Source organism: Phaeoacremonium minimum, assembly GCF_000392275.1.
Source record: "Phaeoacremonium minimum UCRPA7 unplaced genomic scaffold PA7_03_scaffold_479, whole genome shotgun sequence".
Classification (NCBI taxonomy): domain Eukaryota; kingdom Fungi; phylum Ascomycota; class Sordariomycetes; order Togniniales; family Togniniaceae; genus Phaeoacremonium; species Phaeoacremonium minimum.
The window spans coordinates 363,499-375,688 of record NW_006921381.1 but is presented as its reverse complement, the minus strand read 5'-3'; the positions used below and the strand labels follow the sequence as shown (position 1 = coordinate 375,688).

At 51.6% G+C, this 12,190-nt stretch overlaps 4 protein-coding genes across 4 annotated transcripts; 2 read left to right on the top strand and 2 right to left on the bottom strand.

Annotated features, from left to right (window-relative positions):
* Positions 1-2,618: 2,618 nt before the first annotated feature.
* On the bottom strand, positions 2,619-3,478 carry UCRPA7_6587 (putative rna cap guanine-n2 methyltransferase protein; the record flags this gene model as incomplete). Its single annotated transcript, XM_007919124.1, has 3 exons — positions 2,619-3,183; positions 3,243-3,341; positions 3,396-3,478. The coding sequence occupies 3 exons, from the start codon at positions 3,476-3,478 to the stop codon at positions 2,619-2,621; spliced, it is 747 nt and encodes a 248-aa protein (XP_007917315.1).
* Positions 3,479-5,301: 1,823 nt separating this feature from the next.
* Positions 5,302-5,914, bottom strand: UCRPA7_6586 (putative defender against cell death 1 protein; the record flags this gene model as incomplete). Its single annotated transcript, XM_007919123.1, has 4 exons — positions 5,302-5,368; positions 5,422-5,485; positions 5,544-5,601; positions 5,660-5,914. The coding sequence occupies 4 exons, from the start codon at positions 5,912-5,914 to the stop codon at positions 5,302-5,304; spliced, it is 444 nt and encodes a 147-aa protein (XP_007917314.1).
* Positions 5,915-7,243: 1,329 nt separating this feature from the next.
* Positions 7,244-7,660, top strand: UCRPA7_6585 (putative membrane protein; the record flags this gene model as incomplete). Its single annotated transcript, XM_007919122.1, has 1 exon — positions 7,244-7,660. One exon carries the CDS (start codon positions 7,244-7,246, stop codon positions 7,658-7,660), a length of 417 nt encoding a protein of 138 aa, XP_007917313.1.
* A 3,234-nt stretch (positions 7,661-10,894) lies between these two features.
* On the top strand, positions 10,895-11,835 carry UCRPA7_6584 (putative cytosolic cu zn superoxide dismutase protein; the record flags this gene model as incomplete). Its single annotated transcript, XM_007919121.1, has 3 exons — positions 10,895-10,972; positions 11,028-11,057; positions 11,116-11,835. 3 exons carry the CDS (start codon positions 10,895-10,897, stop codon positions 11,833-11,835), a joined length of 828 nt encoding a protein of 275 aa, XP_007917312.1.
* Between the last annotated feature and the right edge of the window lie 355 nt (positions 11,836-12,190).

Here is a 12,190-nt window from a genome sequence, read left to right as displayed (position 1 = left end):
CGTTTTTGCTTCTTTGAAACTGCGAGACACGATCCCTGCCGAAGAGCCACCGTCACCAATGAACGAGAAACGCGCGCCAACAGTCGATCCAAACAAGAGCCTCAGATTATCTTTGACGTCTGAGCGAGCACCTAGAATGCCTCCGCCTCCAGCTTCACTTCTGAAGTGTCTGCAGGCTGGTCTCTCTTCACCTAGCAGTAGACCTGTTCTGGATAGCTGGATAAGCTTCCTTACAGAATGTCTACCATTTTACACTGATTCAATATTCCAAGTCTTGATCCCTCTTGTCGAGACTCTTTGCGGCCAAATTAGCAGCTCTTTCAGCAGTCTGCAAAAGATGTTTAAGGAAGACCTATGCCACTCTGGCGACAAGCTCAACGCTCCGGAATCGACCCTTATCTCACTCCTCAATGGGCTCGAGCATGTTTTAGCTAGATCTCATGATGCACTCTTAGTTGAGGAAGCCCGAGCACAGGTCGTGAAGAGTCCAGACCAACAACAAAGCTTCTTCGGTAACATGGTGTCTGGCGTATTTTCCTCTGACGCTCCGCAATCGAGGAGTGCTACAGCCAATGATAGGTTGACTGTGCTGCTTGCGTTCCAAGACGCGGTTCGCATCTGCTTCACGATTTGGTCATGGGGTCAAGGTAGTGATAGAGCTGCACAGGATTCCAACTCTGCAGCTTCATTCAGTTACACTTCATTAAGAATGCGCAACCGTGCTAGAAGGCTACTCGAACATCTCTTCGCGGCAGAAACCTTAGAGTGCCTGGAAACGGTAATCGGCATTTGGCAGACTTCTCTGACCGACCCTGACACCTCCAAACACGCTCAAGTGTTCAATCTACTTCCAGCGTTGGACGGATCTCGCCCAAAGCATACAATTCCAGCAATTTTCAATGCGATATACAGCCGCACCAACCCGAGTGCTCTTGAAATATCAAGGAAGTCAACGCTCACGAATTCATTGCAGGATACTGATATCGTGATTTTCCTGGTCGACTATGCCCAATCGCTTGAAGATGATGCAATGGATGAAATTTGGCAAGATTGCGTAACCTTCTTGAGAGACCTTCTGGGCAATCCCTTTCCACATAGGCAGACGTTGCCGAGCCTGCTGGAGTTTGCTGCTATTCTTGGAGAGAAAGTCGACAACACCAATTTCGGGGAGCAGCGTAAAATGCGGCGGGAGCTCGGAGTATGCTTCTCCATCATCTTCTATTCTTTTATGAGCTAGACGGCTAACCTCCTATTAGGACATATTCCTCCGTCTTCTTACTGCTATATTCACCACGCGGCCAATGAACTACGCAGAGATCACTAGCAGTCAAGCTGAAAAACCGACTCGTGAAGTTTCAGCCGTGAAAACCCCCTTCGAGAGGGCTGACGATGTCGTTGGGATATTGTCCTCCATCGTACCAAATTTACCCAAGATTCTCGTCGAGTCTGATCGAGTCCTGAGTGCCGCTGCGGCAATATCGACAAATGTCATTGGACCGGCACTACGTACGAAGTCTTTCCCTGATACCATATCAAAGAGCACATTGATTCTACTACAAGAGTTATCGAGGTTACCTAACAACCAGAAGACGTGGAAGAAGGATGTCACCGAGGCATTCAACGATTCTCGCTTCTTTGGGTCCAACTTATCATTAATCCAGAGCGACTGGCTCCCAATACTCAAGCAGTGGACGCTTGCCGACAAGGATCGCATGCCAGAAATTCTAAGTCGGATCACACCTCCGGCTACGGCTGGCATAGTCTTTGGTGTTGGGGCGACTTCCGCACGATTGGAGGCTGACCGCAAAACGCAGCTCAACCTTCGGCGTGCAGCCACACTTATACTGGCATCAGGAGAGGACACATTTGTCACAGATCTGCCTTTGATTATAGAGAAACTAGTAGAGCTGTTGGCTGCTACGTCGACATCTTCACCCTCTTCAACAACGCGAGCGGAACTCTTTATGCTCGTACGGGCATTGGTGCTGAAGACAAGCGCTATACACCTAGCCCCTGTCTGGCCCGTTATCAACGCGGAACTGCATGCCGCCATATCTTCGGTCGTCTCTCCAGACCATAGTACTCCTTCAGATACATACAACAACGCATCCATCATGCAGGCATGCAAGCTTCTGGATTTACTGATCTGTGCTGCACCTGATGATTTCCAGCTTCACGAATGGCTCTTCGTGACAGACACGATCGATGCCGTATATCGATCCCCAACATACCAACCAGTTGCCCTGGTTGATGAGCTATCAGAAGAGCTCGGATCCAGCATGGCTGGCTCCGCCCTTCAAGCAGAGTCTGCTGCCACAATGGCGACTAGCAGCTCGACCAAGCGACCCCTTATCGGTTTTGGTGGGTTAAACGATGACATCAGCTTGGAACGAAGAGATGAGTTGGTCGCCAAGGTGCTTCGGCCATTCTTTGGCCAACTGAGCATCTTCGCCTTCGAGTCTATCTATGCAATGGCTCCCGTCGACTGGGAGGGTTGCGTAGAAGGGTTATTGAAGGATCTGTTTGACGAGAGGACCATCGTGAAGCCCCTGTAGTTGTAGTTGTAGATATCGAGACTTGGGAAATCCAAAAGTTGAATCCTTATGACACATGGCTGATTACGGTAATTGTTGGCTTGATGGGATATAAGCCACCATCGCCTTGCTCGCGCCCTCCATACAATACTGGACTACGTCTATTTTCTGCCCCTCTGGCGCCAATTTGGCAATTTGCCGTAGGTCACTCGTCCGGGGTAGATAGAGCGCATGCGCTAGAGGGGAGCTTGCCTCATATAACTTGGCAAGGTTGTAGGGCTGCATGCCATTCAAGTCGAATATGTCGTGGTCGCGGTACCCAACACCTCCCCAGGGCGGCGACGCAAAGATTTCTGTCACTGCAGTGTCGATACGCAGCTCCTCATCTAGGCTCTCGGGGGCAGTCTTGAGCTTTTCGAGGTACTCAAAAGAGTCGCCATGCACCCAGGTGATCAAATGGCCGACCTCATAAACCTCAGCATTGTGTTGTGCACATGCGAGCGTCGCGGCGTCCTTCTCGATGGCGATGATCTTCTCCCACCTATCGGACAGTGCAAAGGCGATGACATTCCCGCCTGCGCCAGCGAAGAGGTCTACCAGCGTCGTGGCGGATGGCTTCGCACAGGTGGCGAGATCCTCAGCGACTTTACTAGAGCTCGGAGTAAGAAATGACTGGAATCTACATATGAAGAAAGCAGGTGCACTTACGTTGCGACTGGCTCAGGGGTGACACCGAACCAGGCGTCGTCCGTAAGCTGAATATCATAGTCATACCAGGAGAAGATTGAGTAGCGCTGCTGCCAGTATCTAGTGGTAGTGATTAATGTCTAGATATCTTCAATCCTAAGAGAGTATACACACTTCTGAATATCCCACGGGACATCGCCAATATTGGCGTAGTGGTGGCATTCCGCCGTCAAAGGCAACCTCTCAGCGACCTTCATTGTCGACATCTGCTCAGGAGAATATGTGAGATGCCTTACGAATAGATGTCGCCTGAGCGTTTGCACTGTCTGGGAGCACTAGTCCAAGAGCATAGCTTCAGCTCAAAGATTCCTAATATGCTCCTGTGCAGATACCGAGTTAGACGGTGCTTGTCCTTCAGATGAAAAAGTCTGGAGCATCAAATCTGCTCCAACCATTTGAGAGATGACATGGGCGAGATGCGAGGCTAACGGGCGACTTAATTTAGCAGGTCCACTGGCGCGTTCTACTCGAGTAGTGGGCTGGGAGCTTGGGCCACCTGAACAAGGCTGAACAGCCACCGTCATTGCACTGAGGACAAGGTTGCCGCAATCCGCCATCCCACCAGATAAACCAGACAGTCAACGTGTCAGTCAGCAACGCTGAGAGCTCCAACCACGACCACGAACGTCCTCATCCGGTCATCCTCGGCAGCTGATGCAAGATGTTCAACGTCCTCAACCGGTTCATGTCCAGGCTGGACGGGGATGGGCCCCAGCAGAGACAACAGCAAGGGACATTCGGCTTCCAGGTCCTACGAAACACGACTTCCCAGCTAGCCATTGAGCCTTGGTTTGATTATATTATTGGAATCAATGGGCGCATGATTGTCAGTGCCTTGTAGATAATCTACAAGAGATTGACCGTTTTCAAGCTGGGGATGCTGACCAAGTGTTCAGGACGACCCTTCGCCGGCCCTATTCGCTCAAGAGGTGCGGAATTGTGCTGGCGGCACTGTCACGCTGGGACTCTGGAGCGCCAAGGTATGCTCAACTATGACGCTTCTATGACTTACGCTATTATAACAGTTACTCACATTACGGCTGCAGGGCCAACGCACGAGAGCATTGCACGTACCAGTTCCTCACGACACAGCATCCCTTGGCCTGGCGCTGCAATGGACGTCTCTATCCGCCGTCTCAAACATATGGCATGTCCTCGACGTACCTGCGAACTCTCCAGCCGACCTTGCAGGTCTTCTTCCTTACAGCGATTATATTCTGGGCAGTCCAGAAGGGGTACTACACGGTGAGAGTGGACTGAGCGAGCTCGTGGAGGACCATATTGGACGGCCATTACGGCTATACATTTACAACAATGAATACAACGTCACACGAGAAGTCACAATAACGCCGAGCCGGGACTGGGGTGGCGAGGGAGCATTGGGCTGCGTTCTAGGCTATGGTGCTCTCCACAGACTACCAGCTCCGCTGGACGAACCTGTCAATGCGCCTGGGGAGACTATGTTTGATGGTGGTGAACTATCAGAGAAGACACCTTATGATGCAGCCGCGTCAACACCCGATCCGTCTAATCTCTTCGTGCCAGCGGCGGCGCCTCCATCCGCAGACTTCCTGGTACCGGCTCAGATGGCCAATGCAGCGCCCACCAGTGCACCACCAAGAGGCGGCAAGAAGAAGGATAGGCACGCGCATCACAGTCCGAACCGGGCAATGGATGACTACTTCAATGAGCAGGAGAAGAAGAGCCGGGAACTGGACAATGCGCCGGCAGGGAGGAAGACACCGGTGCCTCCTCCCCCAAAGACGGGCGGGTCATCAAAGGGGCCACCAAGAGCCGATACTCCAAAGCAGGCTGAGGGTGAAGCAGGAGAGTGAGCCCGAATTTGTACTCGTAAATGACTTTCATTCGTAATGATATCCCTGTATCAGGATCCTGTTCTAGCATTCTTGCTTTTCCGTGACCCTATGCCGTGTAATTTACAAGCTGTGCCCGCCGTTCACAGCACCGCAGTAGAAACACATTCACTCTTCAGCCGCCCCTTGCTCTCAGACTCGGTCTCTTAGTTGATGAAGTGAATGACGAAGAAGTGTAGGACAAGGCTCGCGAATATGTAGTCCGCGAATGATCTGGAATATGTATTAGCAATGTCCAGATGTTGTCTGAGAGCGCAGAGACCTACCTCTCAGGTGATACGGAGGGGAAATCGCCCTTGTTGCTCTCGGTGGTTTGAATGCGTAGAGACACTATGGGATAGGGTCAGCTCCTGAATACTTCTTGCTCGAGAAAGAGAAGATCGCTTACCCGTCAGAACCCATTGGCCAACAGTTGCGCCAAAGCCAGCAAGGAAGGCATTGAACGGCTACATCGTATAGTTAGGAACAGGCTATTTCACAAGGACAAGGACAAGAAAACCGTACATAATCGCCGAACGCGATGTTGTAAACTAGCTGCAGAGCACCAACGGCCATTAGGTACACCAGGAAAGCATCGACCAGCATCAGGCGCTGAGGGGTGTTGTTGACGTAGTAGTTGTAGACATTCTGAGCGAGCTGTACCCAGTCGTCCTTGGAGGCGGCGGCAGATGCCTTTGCAGCCTTGGCGGGTGTTGAAGGAGATACAGCCGTTGGAGCCGCCGCCGGAACAGGCGTCACGTTTCGCTGCTTGGGCGCCATTGTGGATATGTGGTGTTGTGGTCGTGAGGTTTAGAAAGGCGCAATCTCGAGGACGGCTTCGTGAGCTCCCAGACAAGACGGGCCACATCACCCAGTGGAGCTCTAAAACGAAAGCTCCAACGTGGTCTAAGGAGATGCACGTGATTGCTGGAAGCCATTGTCTTGCTTGATTGGCTTACTTGCTAATGCCGTCTTAGCGGGCTTTAGCTATTGGTCAATGCGCTCTTTGCAGGCCATTTTGGGCTGCAGTTCACTCACTTAATGAGAATAGCTGTGAAAAGCCGAGGTTTCAACATAAATTCTTTAACTATATTGGAATCCGAAACTGGTTATTAGGTTTGTATTTGGTCACTTGAGTTTTCCTCAGGTATTCATTCGGCGACTTCAGCAACTCAAAGTTGCATTATTCGTCGCTATCCTTGGGTGGGTGCCTGAGCTACCTGCCCCATTTATGCTATCTCCAACCTGCAACTGATAGGTATATCCAAGAGTACCTATGTATCTCAGATGAATATCAAAAAGTCGACTCTCTAGGCCCCTCGAAACTAAAGTCTCATGTTCTGGATTCGCTCTCTGATATCTCTGCCGCTTTGAAAATTCCAATTTCCCCTCCTAGTCGTCGCTCTCTGAAGTGCGTCAATACGTCGTGGTAGAGCATTTTATCTCATTGGAGATAATTACAACATGCGGCACAGGATTCTGAATCCTACGGTAGCCTAAAGCAATGCTTCGACACTAAAATCTCATTGCAATCTATCACGTTGCTATAGCCTCTCTTCCTCTCTTTTATCTTAAATCCTGGCGTAAAAGTCTCTCATTCCTTGTCTGCCACTCTTTGCTTTGTGTCTTTAATTCTCCTTCATTTAGCTGAGGCTCTTGACCTGGACGGCGATGGCTGCATACACCAACCGCAAAGACCCAGATGAACCTGGCGAGACGTATCACTTCAGGTATCGCGGCCAACTCGAGGCAGCTACCTTTACACCGGCAAGATTGCTGTTTATGACCAGTCGCCTGGCTGCAGTCGGGCTCTCATACAGTCTCCTGAGCTCCCCTTCATCCCAGTTCTCCATCTTCAAGTTCTTACCATGGGCGTATCCAAGCCGTCCGCCGCCCACGACCCCTCTATCGCTCCCACTGGGGGTTGGTGAACTGATGAACGACGTCGCATCGCGCCTCCAGTTCGCGAGTCCCGCCTCTTTTGCCGTATGGAGCACCTTCGTTGTACAGTCTTCACTCTTCATTATACATTTCTTCGCCTGGCGTCGTGAGCGCTTCCCGTTGTCAGGCGACGGGAACGCGCCGGCCATCTCGGCCATCTCATTTATCATGGACGCCATCCTGACGGTCCTGCACCTGTACTCGGCAAGCTACAACCCGACGTGGTCGAGCAACCTTGCGGGCTGGATGCTGCCTCCCACTATCATGTTCGCCCTTCTGGAACTCTTGTCGATGCAGCAGAAGCGCGCGTTCAAGAAGAAACCCAAGAACAATGGCAAGATCCTCGACACTGGGCTGTGGGGCATCGTCAGGAACCCCAACTACATTGTCTCGCACGCCTGGAGATTCACTCAGGGTGTGGCGCTGTTTGGCTGGCCAGGCCTGCTCTTCGGATGGGGCATGTTGAAGGATGCTATTGACAACCAAATTCCCGGTGTGGAATGGTACATGCAGCGCAAATACGGCGAGAAGTATGATGCTTATAAGGCGAAGGTTCCATACCGTTTGATACCAGGCATCTACTAGTGTTTACGAGGTTTGAGAGTCTATTGCTACGGCAGGTAGTCTTATCATAGTCACCCCCAGAGGAAGAAAGTAATTAAAGGTACAAGTGCCATTCAATGTACTCGGCGAGTGATTTTGCGATAGAATTGTAATACCAGGATAGTCATGACAGCTTGAAGGCACCATGACCCAAGTACTCAATAAAGCTAACTGACAGAGTTGTGTATCTAAGTTGTGTCACGTTTCCGATTTTCTCGGACTATCGAAGCGCTCGGGAACTGATCCGAACTCCTTTTAGCCCAGATATCCTATGCCTTTCTTCCCAGATGTCAATTCGTAGGTTGTTTCGACTTGTGGCGGCCGCCAATTGGCTGGATACAACTATCGCCATTGGATTCAGCAATGATGTTGCCCAAGCTCAAACTAACGCAAAATACTTTGTGTCTCGAAATCGGCTTACAGTCCAAGAACAAACGCCTTCCTGAACCGACATGAGATGCTCACAGGGTCAGGTCTCGCCGCGTCCGGCGCGAACGGAGACATTTCTCACCGCCAGGTTGAATACGACAATCGGTAATCATCCGAAAGACCCTTTTGATACAGCGTGGGCGATGTACGGAGACTTCTTGTTTCATGGGAAGCACTTACAGGACGCCCGCCAATCTGGATCAAGGAAACGCCAAGCCTTTAACGGCGCTGGGGTCGGCTTTGAAACAGAATCTCTTGGTGGCGCCGCATCCTTACACTGGCCCCCAACATAGTCATGACTCTAAACCAGCATAACCCAGAATTTAAAGTCACATCGTAACATTCACACTGTATAGATGAGATTCCTTCTCCAAAGACGTCAAAGCTCAGAGTGTTTGAGATCATGCAGAATATAGGCCCACAAGAGGACGCTTTGATGTGATCAATCGGTAGCAAGAACCAAACGTCGCACTTCCAGTTGACTTCGTTCTGGGCAGTGGGCAGCGTCTACGCAAAAGTCACAACGGTACGTTACCAGAATGGTGAAAAATGCCGCTCACCTGCACACGATCTCCTGTGCCTCTCTAGGTGCTGTTGACAACGAAGATCACTGGCCGTCAAGATATTAGCAGAGTGAAGAAGCCAAGGCGGTGCAATGCTAGTGCTGACCTTGCGCTGCTGGCAAAGCAACTGACTAAGGTCGCCCCTGTGAGACGATGTGCTCATCGACTAGCGAGAAGGGAGATCCTCAGGGATCTCAGCCCCTGCGAGCCTACTGCATCGTAACCCCTAACAGACGCCAAAGGGCGCTGCTCCAGCCACTGAGGAAAGCTTGGCTCGAGCTTGGACCAACGACAGGACGCTCTGTAGCGCGCTGACCAACGAGCATGATCGCCAATGATTCCCTGTTCTGTCCTGGGCAGGCGAATCACAGGGCACAGCCGTGAGGCACGTTTCTTTCACACTTGTGAAAGCACACAAACAAAACGTGGGGCCAATCTTATGCGTGTCTATAGCATGCACACAAATGGCGATCTTGTCTTGCTGCGGAGGGAATTCACCATGGGTCTCTCGCCAGAGTGCTACCGTAATAAATAGTGGAATGCCCAGCATCACACAAAGGACTTTAGTCATCGACGGGTAATTTCGTGTAAATTGAACCCCAGGTTTGCGCGGAATTGTGATGTCCGTGGCACGGCAGTGGGTTTTCTCGATCGTCACGATTCTCGCCGCAAGGGGGTAGAGTTCGAAAATAGCAACCTTTGAGCGCACCAGGATGGAGGACCTGTATGACTACGGATCCGCGGCCAGATGGTAGCCGAACGGCGCAGTGGACGACGAGTGAGGCTTTGAAAGGCGAAACGGTCTCTTCGTTGGCTCCCTTAGCCTAGACACAGGCAGATTAGCAGACGCACACAACCGCAAACTTGCAGCTGCCCAACGCTAGCAGCTCAGCCTTCCTGTGTGTGGCATCGTGCCTCCTGGCGCTTCTTTGGCATCCGCGCTTGGATGCAGACCCCCCAACAAACTCCTCGCTTTCCAGTTCGGGTTGATCCTTGGATTGTCGCAGGCATCTGCACATGCGCCCCCCTGCAATAATCCATCCAGCACATCCGGAATTGAGCTGGGCCCTGTCCGCGATGGGCTGGGGATTTACCAGAAATGCCCCTTCGGAAGCCGGCTGGTCATTGCAGAGCGGCCACGGAGAAAATGCAACACAAGAGGTACAGTATAGTGCAACAGATCGAGATGTCAAGTGCCAGTGTTGCCGTTCTATCCAGATGGGCTTGTGTTTCGTAATTGAAGTGAACTGTCCATGACGACGCCACTATGTCGAACAATAATTCTGAAGCAGAACACTTTGGACTAGCCGATGTCCATGAGACCGTAGCATGGCGTACCGAGCATGCCTAGAAGAGCGGCATGGCATAGCATTGTTGAGGTGCCGTTGCCGTAGAGTTATGGTCTTGCGATGTACATGGGCTCGCTAGATTAGGCTGGGCCTTGCCTTTGTCTTACCTCCTCATTTAAGCCTGCTAAGGCTGTTGGCTCTTGCCGCTGGTCCATGGTGGGGAGCATGCAAGGTACCAGTCCTTTCGTCCTAGCCGGTCTTACATGACGTCTAAGAATGGGAAGGCTCCCCCAGCCAGCATCGTTCTTCCCCGGTGGTCTGCAGGTCAGGTATGCTCAAAGGGTAACCACGACTCTGCTTCTTTTCGCGTGTTGCTCCTGCTTGTTCTATCCCTGCCTGCCTGCCCCGTGTCAAACCTGTTACTTCAATCCTACCCTGTAAGGGTAAGATACCTGCCATGGGCACTTACCCTACCTTAGATCTGCGGCCGGGAAGTGCAATGTGCCTTCTCACAAAGTACCTTGCCTTGCTTGATGACTGAAGGAAGCCGGAGGCGGGTACCCGCGTTGTTGGGCCCGTGTGTCTTGGTCACCCTCCTACCTGCTGCTTAGCTTAGAGCCTTAGATCTTGTTGGTCTTCTCCATCTCATGCAAGCCCGCCTCCTGCTCGGGATTCTGCTTGTTGTGTGCCTGACTATAAGATCCGCTGGCTTCCCACTCCTGCCCCTCAACCTCCTTGTGGCTTTTCGGAGACACACTCGCTCAGAAATCCGTGCCAAGAAAGAGTTAGCCATCAGTTGAAGGATCTACTTGCATATCAAAGCAGTTTGCTTGTTCACCTCGCACACCAGCTTCGAAAGACTCGTTCCCGCCCACCTCACAACCGGTGCTCTACCATACATACCACATCTCAATCATTCCGAGAATCGGGTCAAGATGCGTCTGCAAAGCTCCTTCTCTCTGCTGTCCACCTCTGTCATCGCCAGTGTCGCGGCTCAAGGTGTTCCCACCGGCGTACGGACCTTCTTTTCTCTCCTCAGCATATTTCACGCATTGACTCTTCGAACAGGAACTGGGAAACGCAACTGCTGTCGAGAATGTTAGTTGCCCAACGCTGGCTTATAACGTCAGGACTTTGCTGACTCGATATAATATAGAACCCGCCTGGAGTTGTTTATGTGGCCACCCTGCCCGCTGAGGCTGCTTTCAAGCCCGCCTACCCAGACGGAGGAAACGTCAAGGGATCCATCAATGCTGTCGCCTCACCTAACGGCATGGGCGTGATCTTCAAGGTCAAATTCGAAAATCTGCCTTCAGAGGGGGGCCCTTTCAGTAAGACCATGTACCATTACGACCTTGAGACGCATGCTAACAAGAGCTCAGTCTATCATATCCACGATGCGCCAGTACCCGCTGACGGGAACTGCACAAAAACCCTTGCTCATCTCGATCCCTTCATCCGCGGAGAGGATCCCCCATGCGATAGCGCGCTTCCGGAGACTTGCCAGGTCGGTGACCTGAGCGGCAAGCACGGCAAAATCACTTCGGATCCCTTCAGTGCTACCTATACTGACGAGTTCGCCTCGACTCTTCCCGGCATTGGCGCCTTCTTCGGTAACCGTAGCTTTGTCATCCACTTTGCCAACAAGACACGCATCAGCTGTGCCAACTTCCAGGCCGTTACTACCAATAATCCTACACCGACCGACAACTGCACCAGCACTCCTACGCCGACTCCGTTTTCTACGGGTGTCGTCCCAACTTACCAGCCGACCTCAACGTTTGTCACCGTCTCTGGTGCGATGGCCAACAATCCTGTCACCGTGTTCATGGTTGGAGCTGCGTCATTCTTTGTCGCCATGACATTCATGCTATGATCACCTGCTGCTCTTAGCAGCCTATCTTAAGATTTCTGTCTGCGATAACAACCAATGAGCACATTTCAAACTCACAGCATGAGTCTGGCGGCGTTCAGGAGTTTTTGAGTGGGTTGTGTGAGGGTTTTGCCCCTTGATTAATGCATATTTTGATGCTTGCGGCATGACATCTCTAACGGGAAAGTCTAAAGCACAGCGACAAATGGAATATCCTCAAAACACCTTGGAGGGACACAATAATTCGTAAAGGTAGCCATTTCATGGAAGAGAAAGAATGCGGCACAGAGCTGCAGCCATCTCCGCAACATGACAGGAAGGGGCACAGATACCAAGGTTATGATACCACTATGCGTTG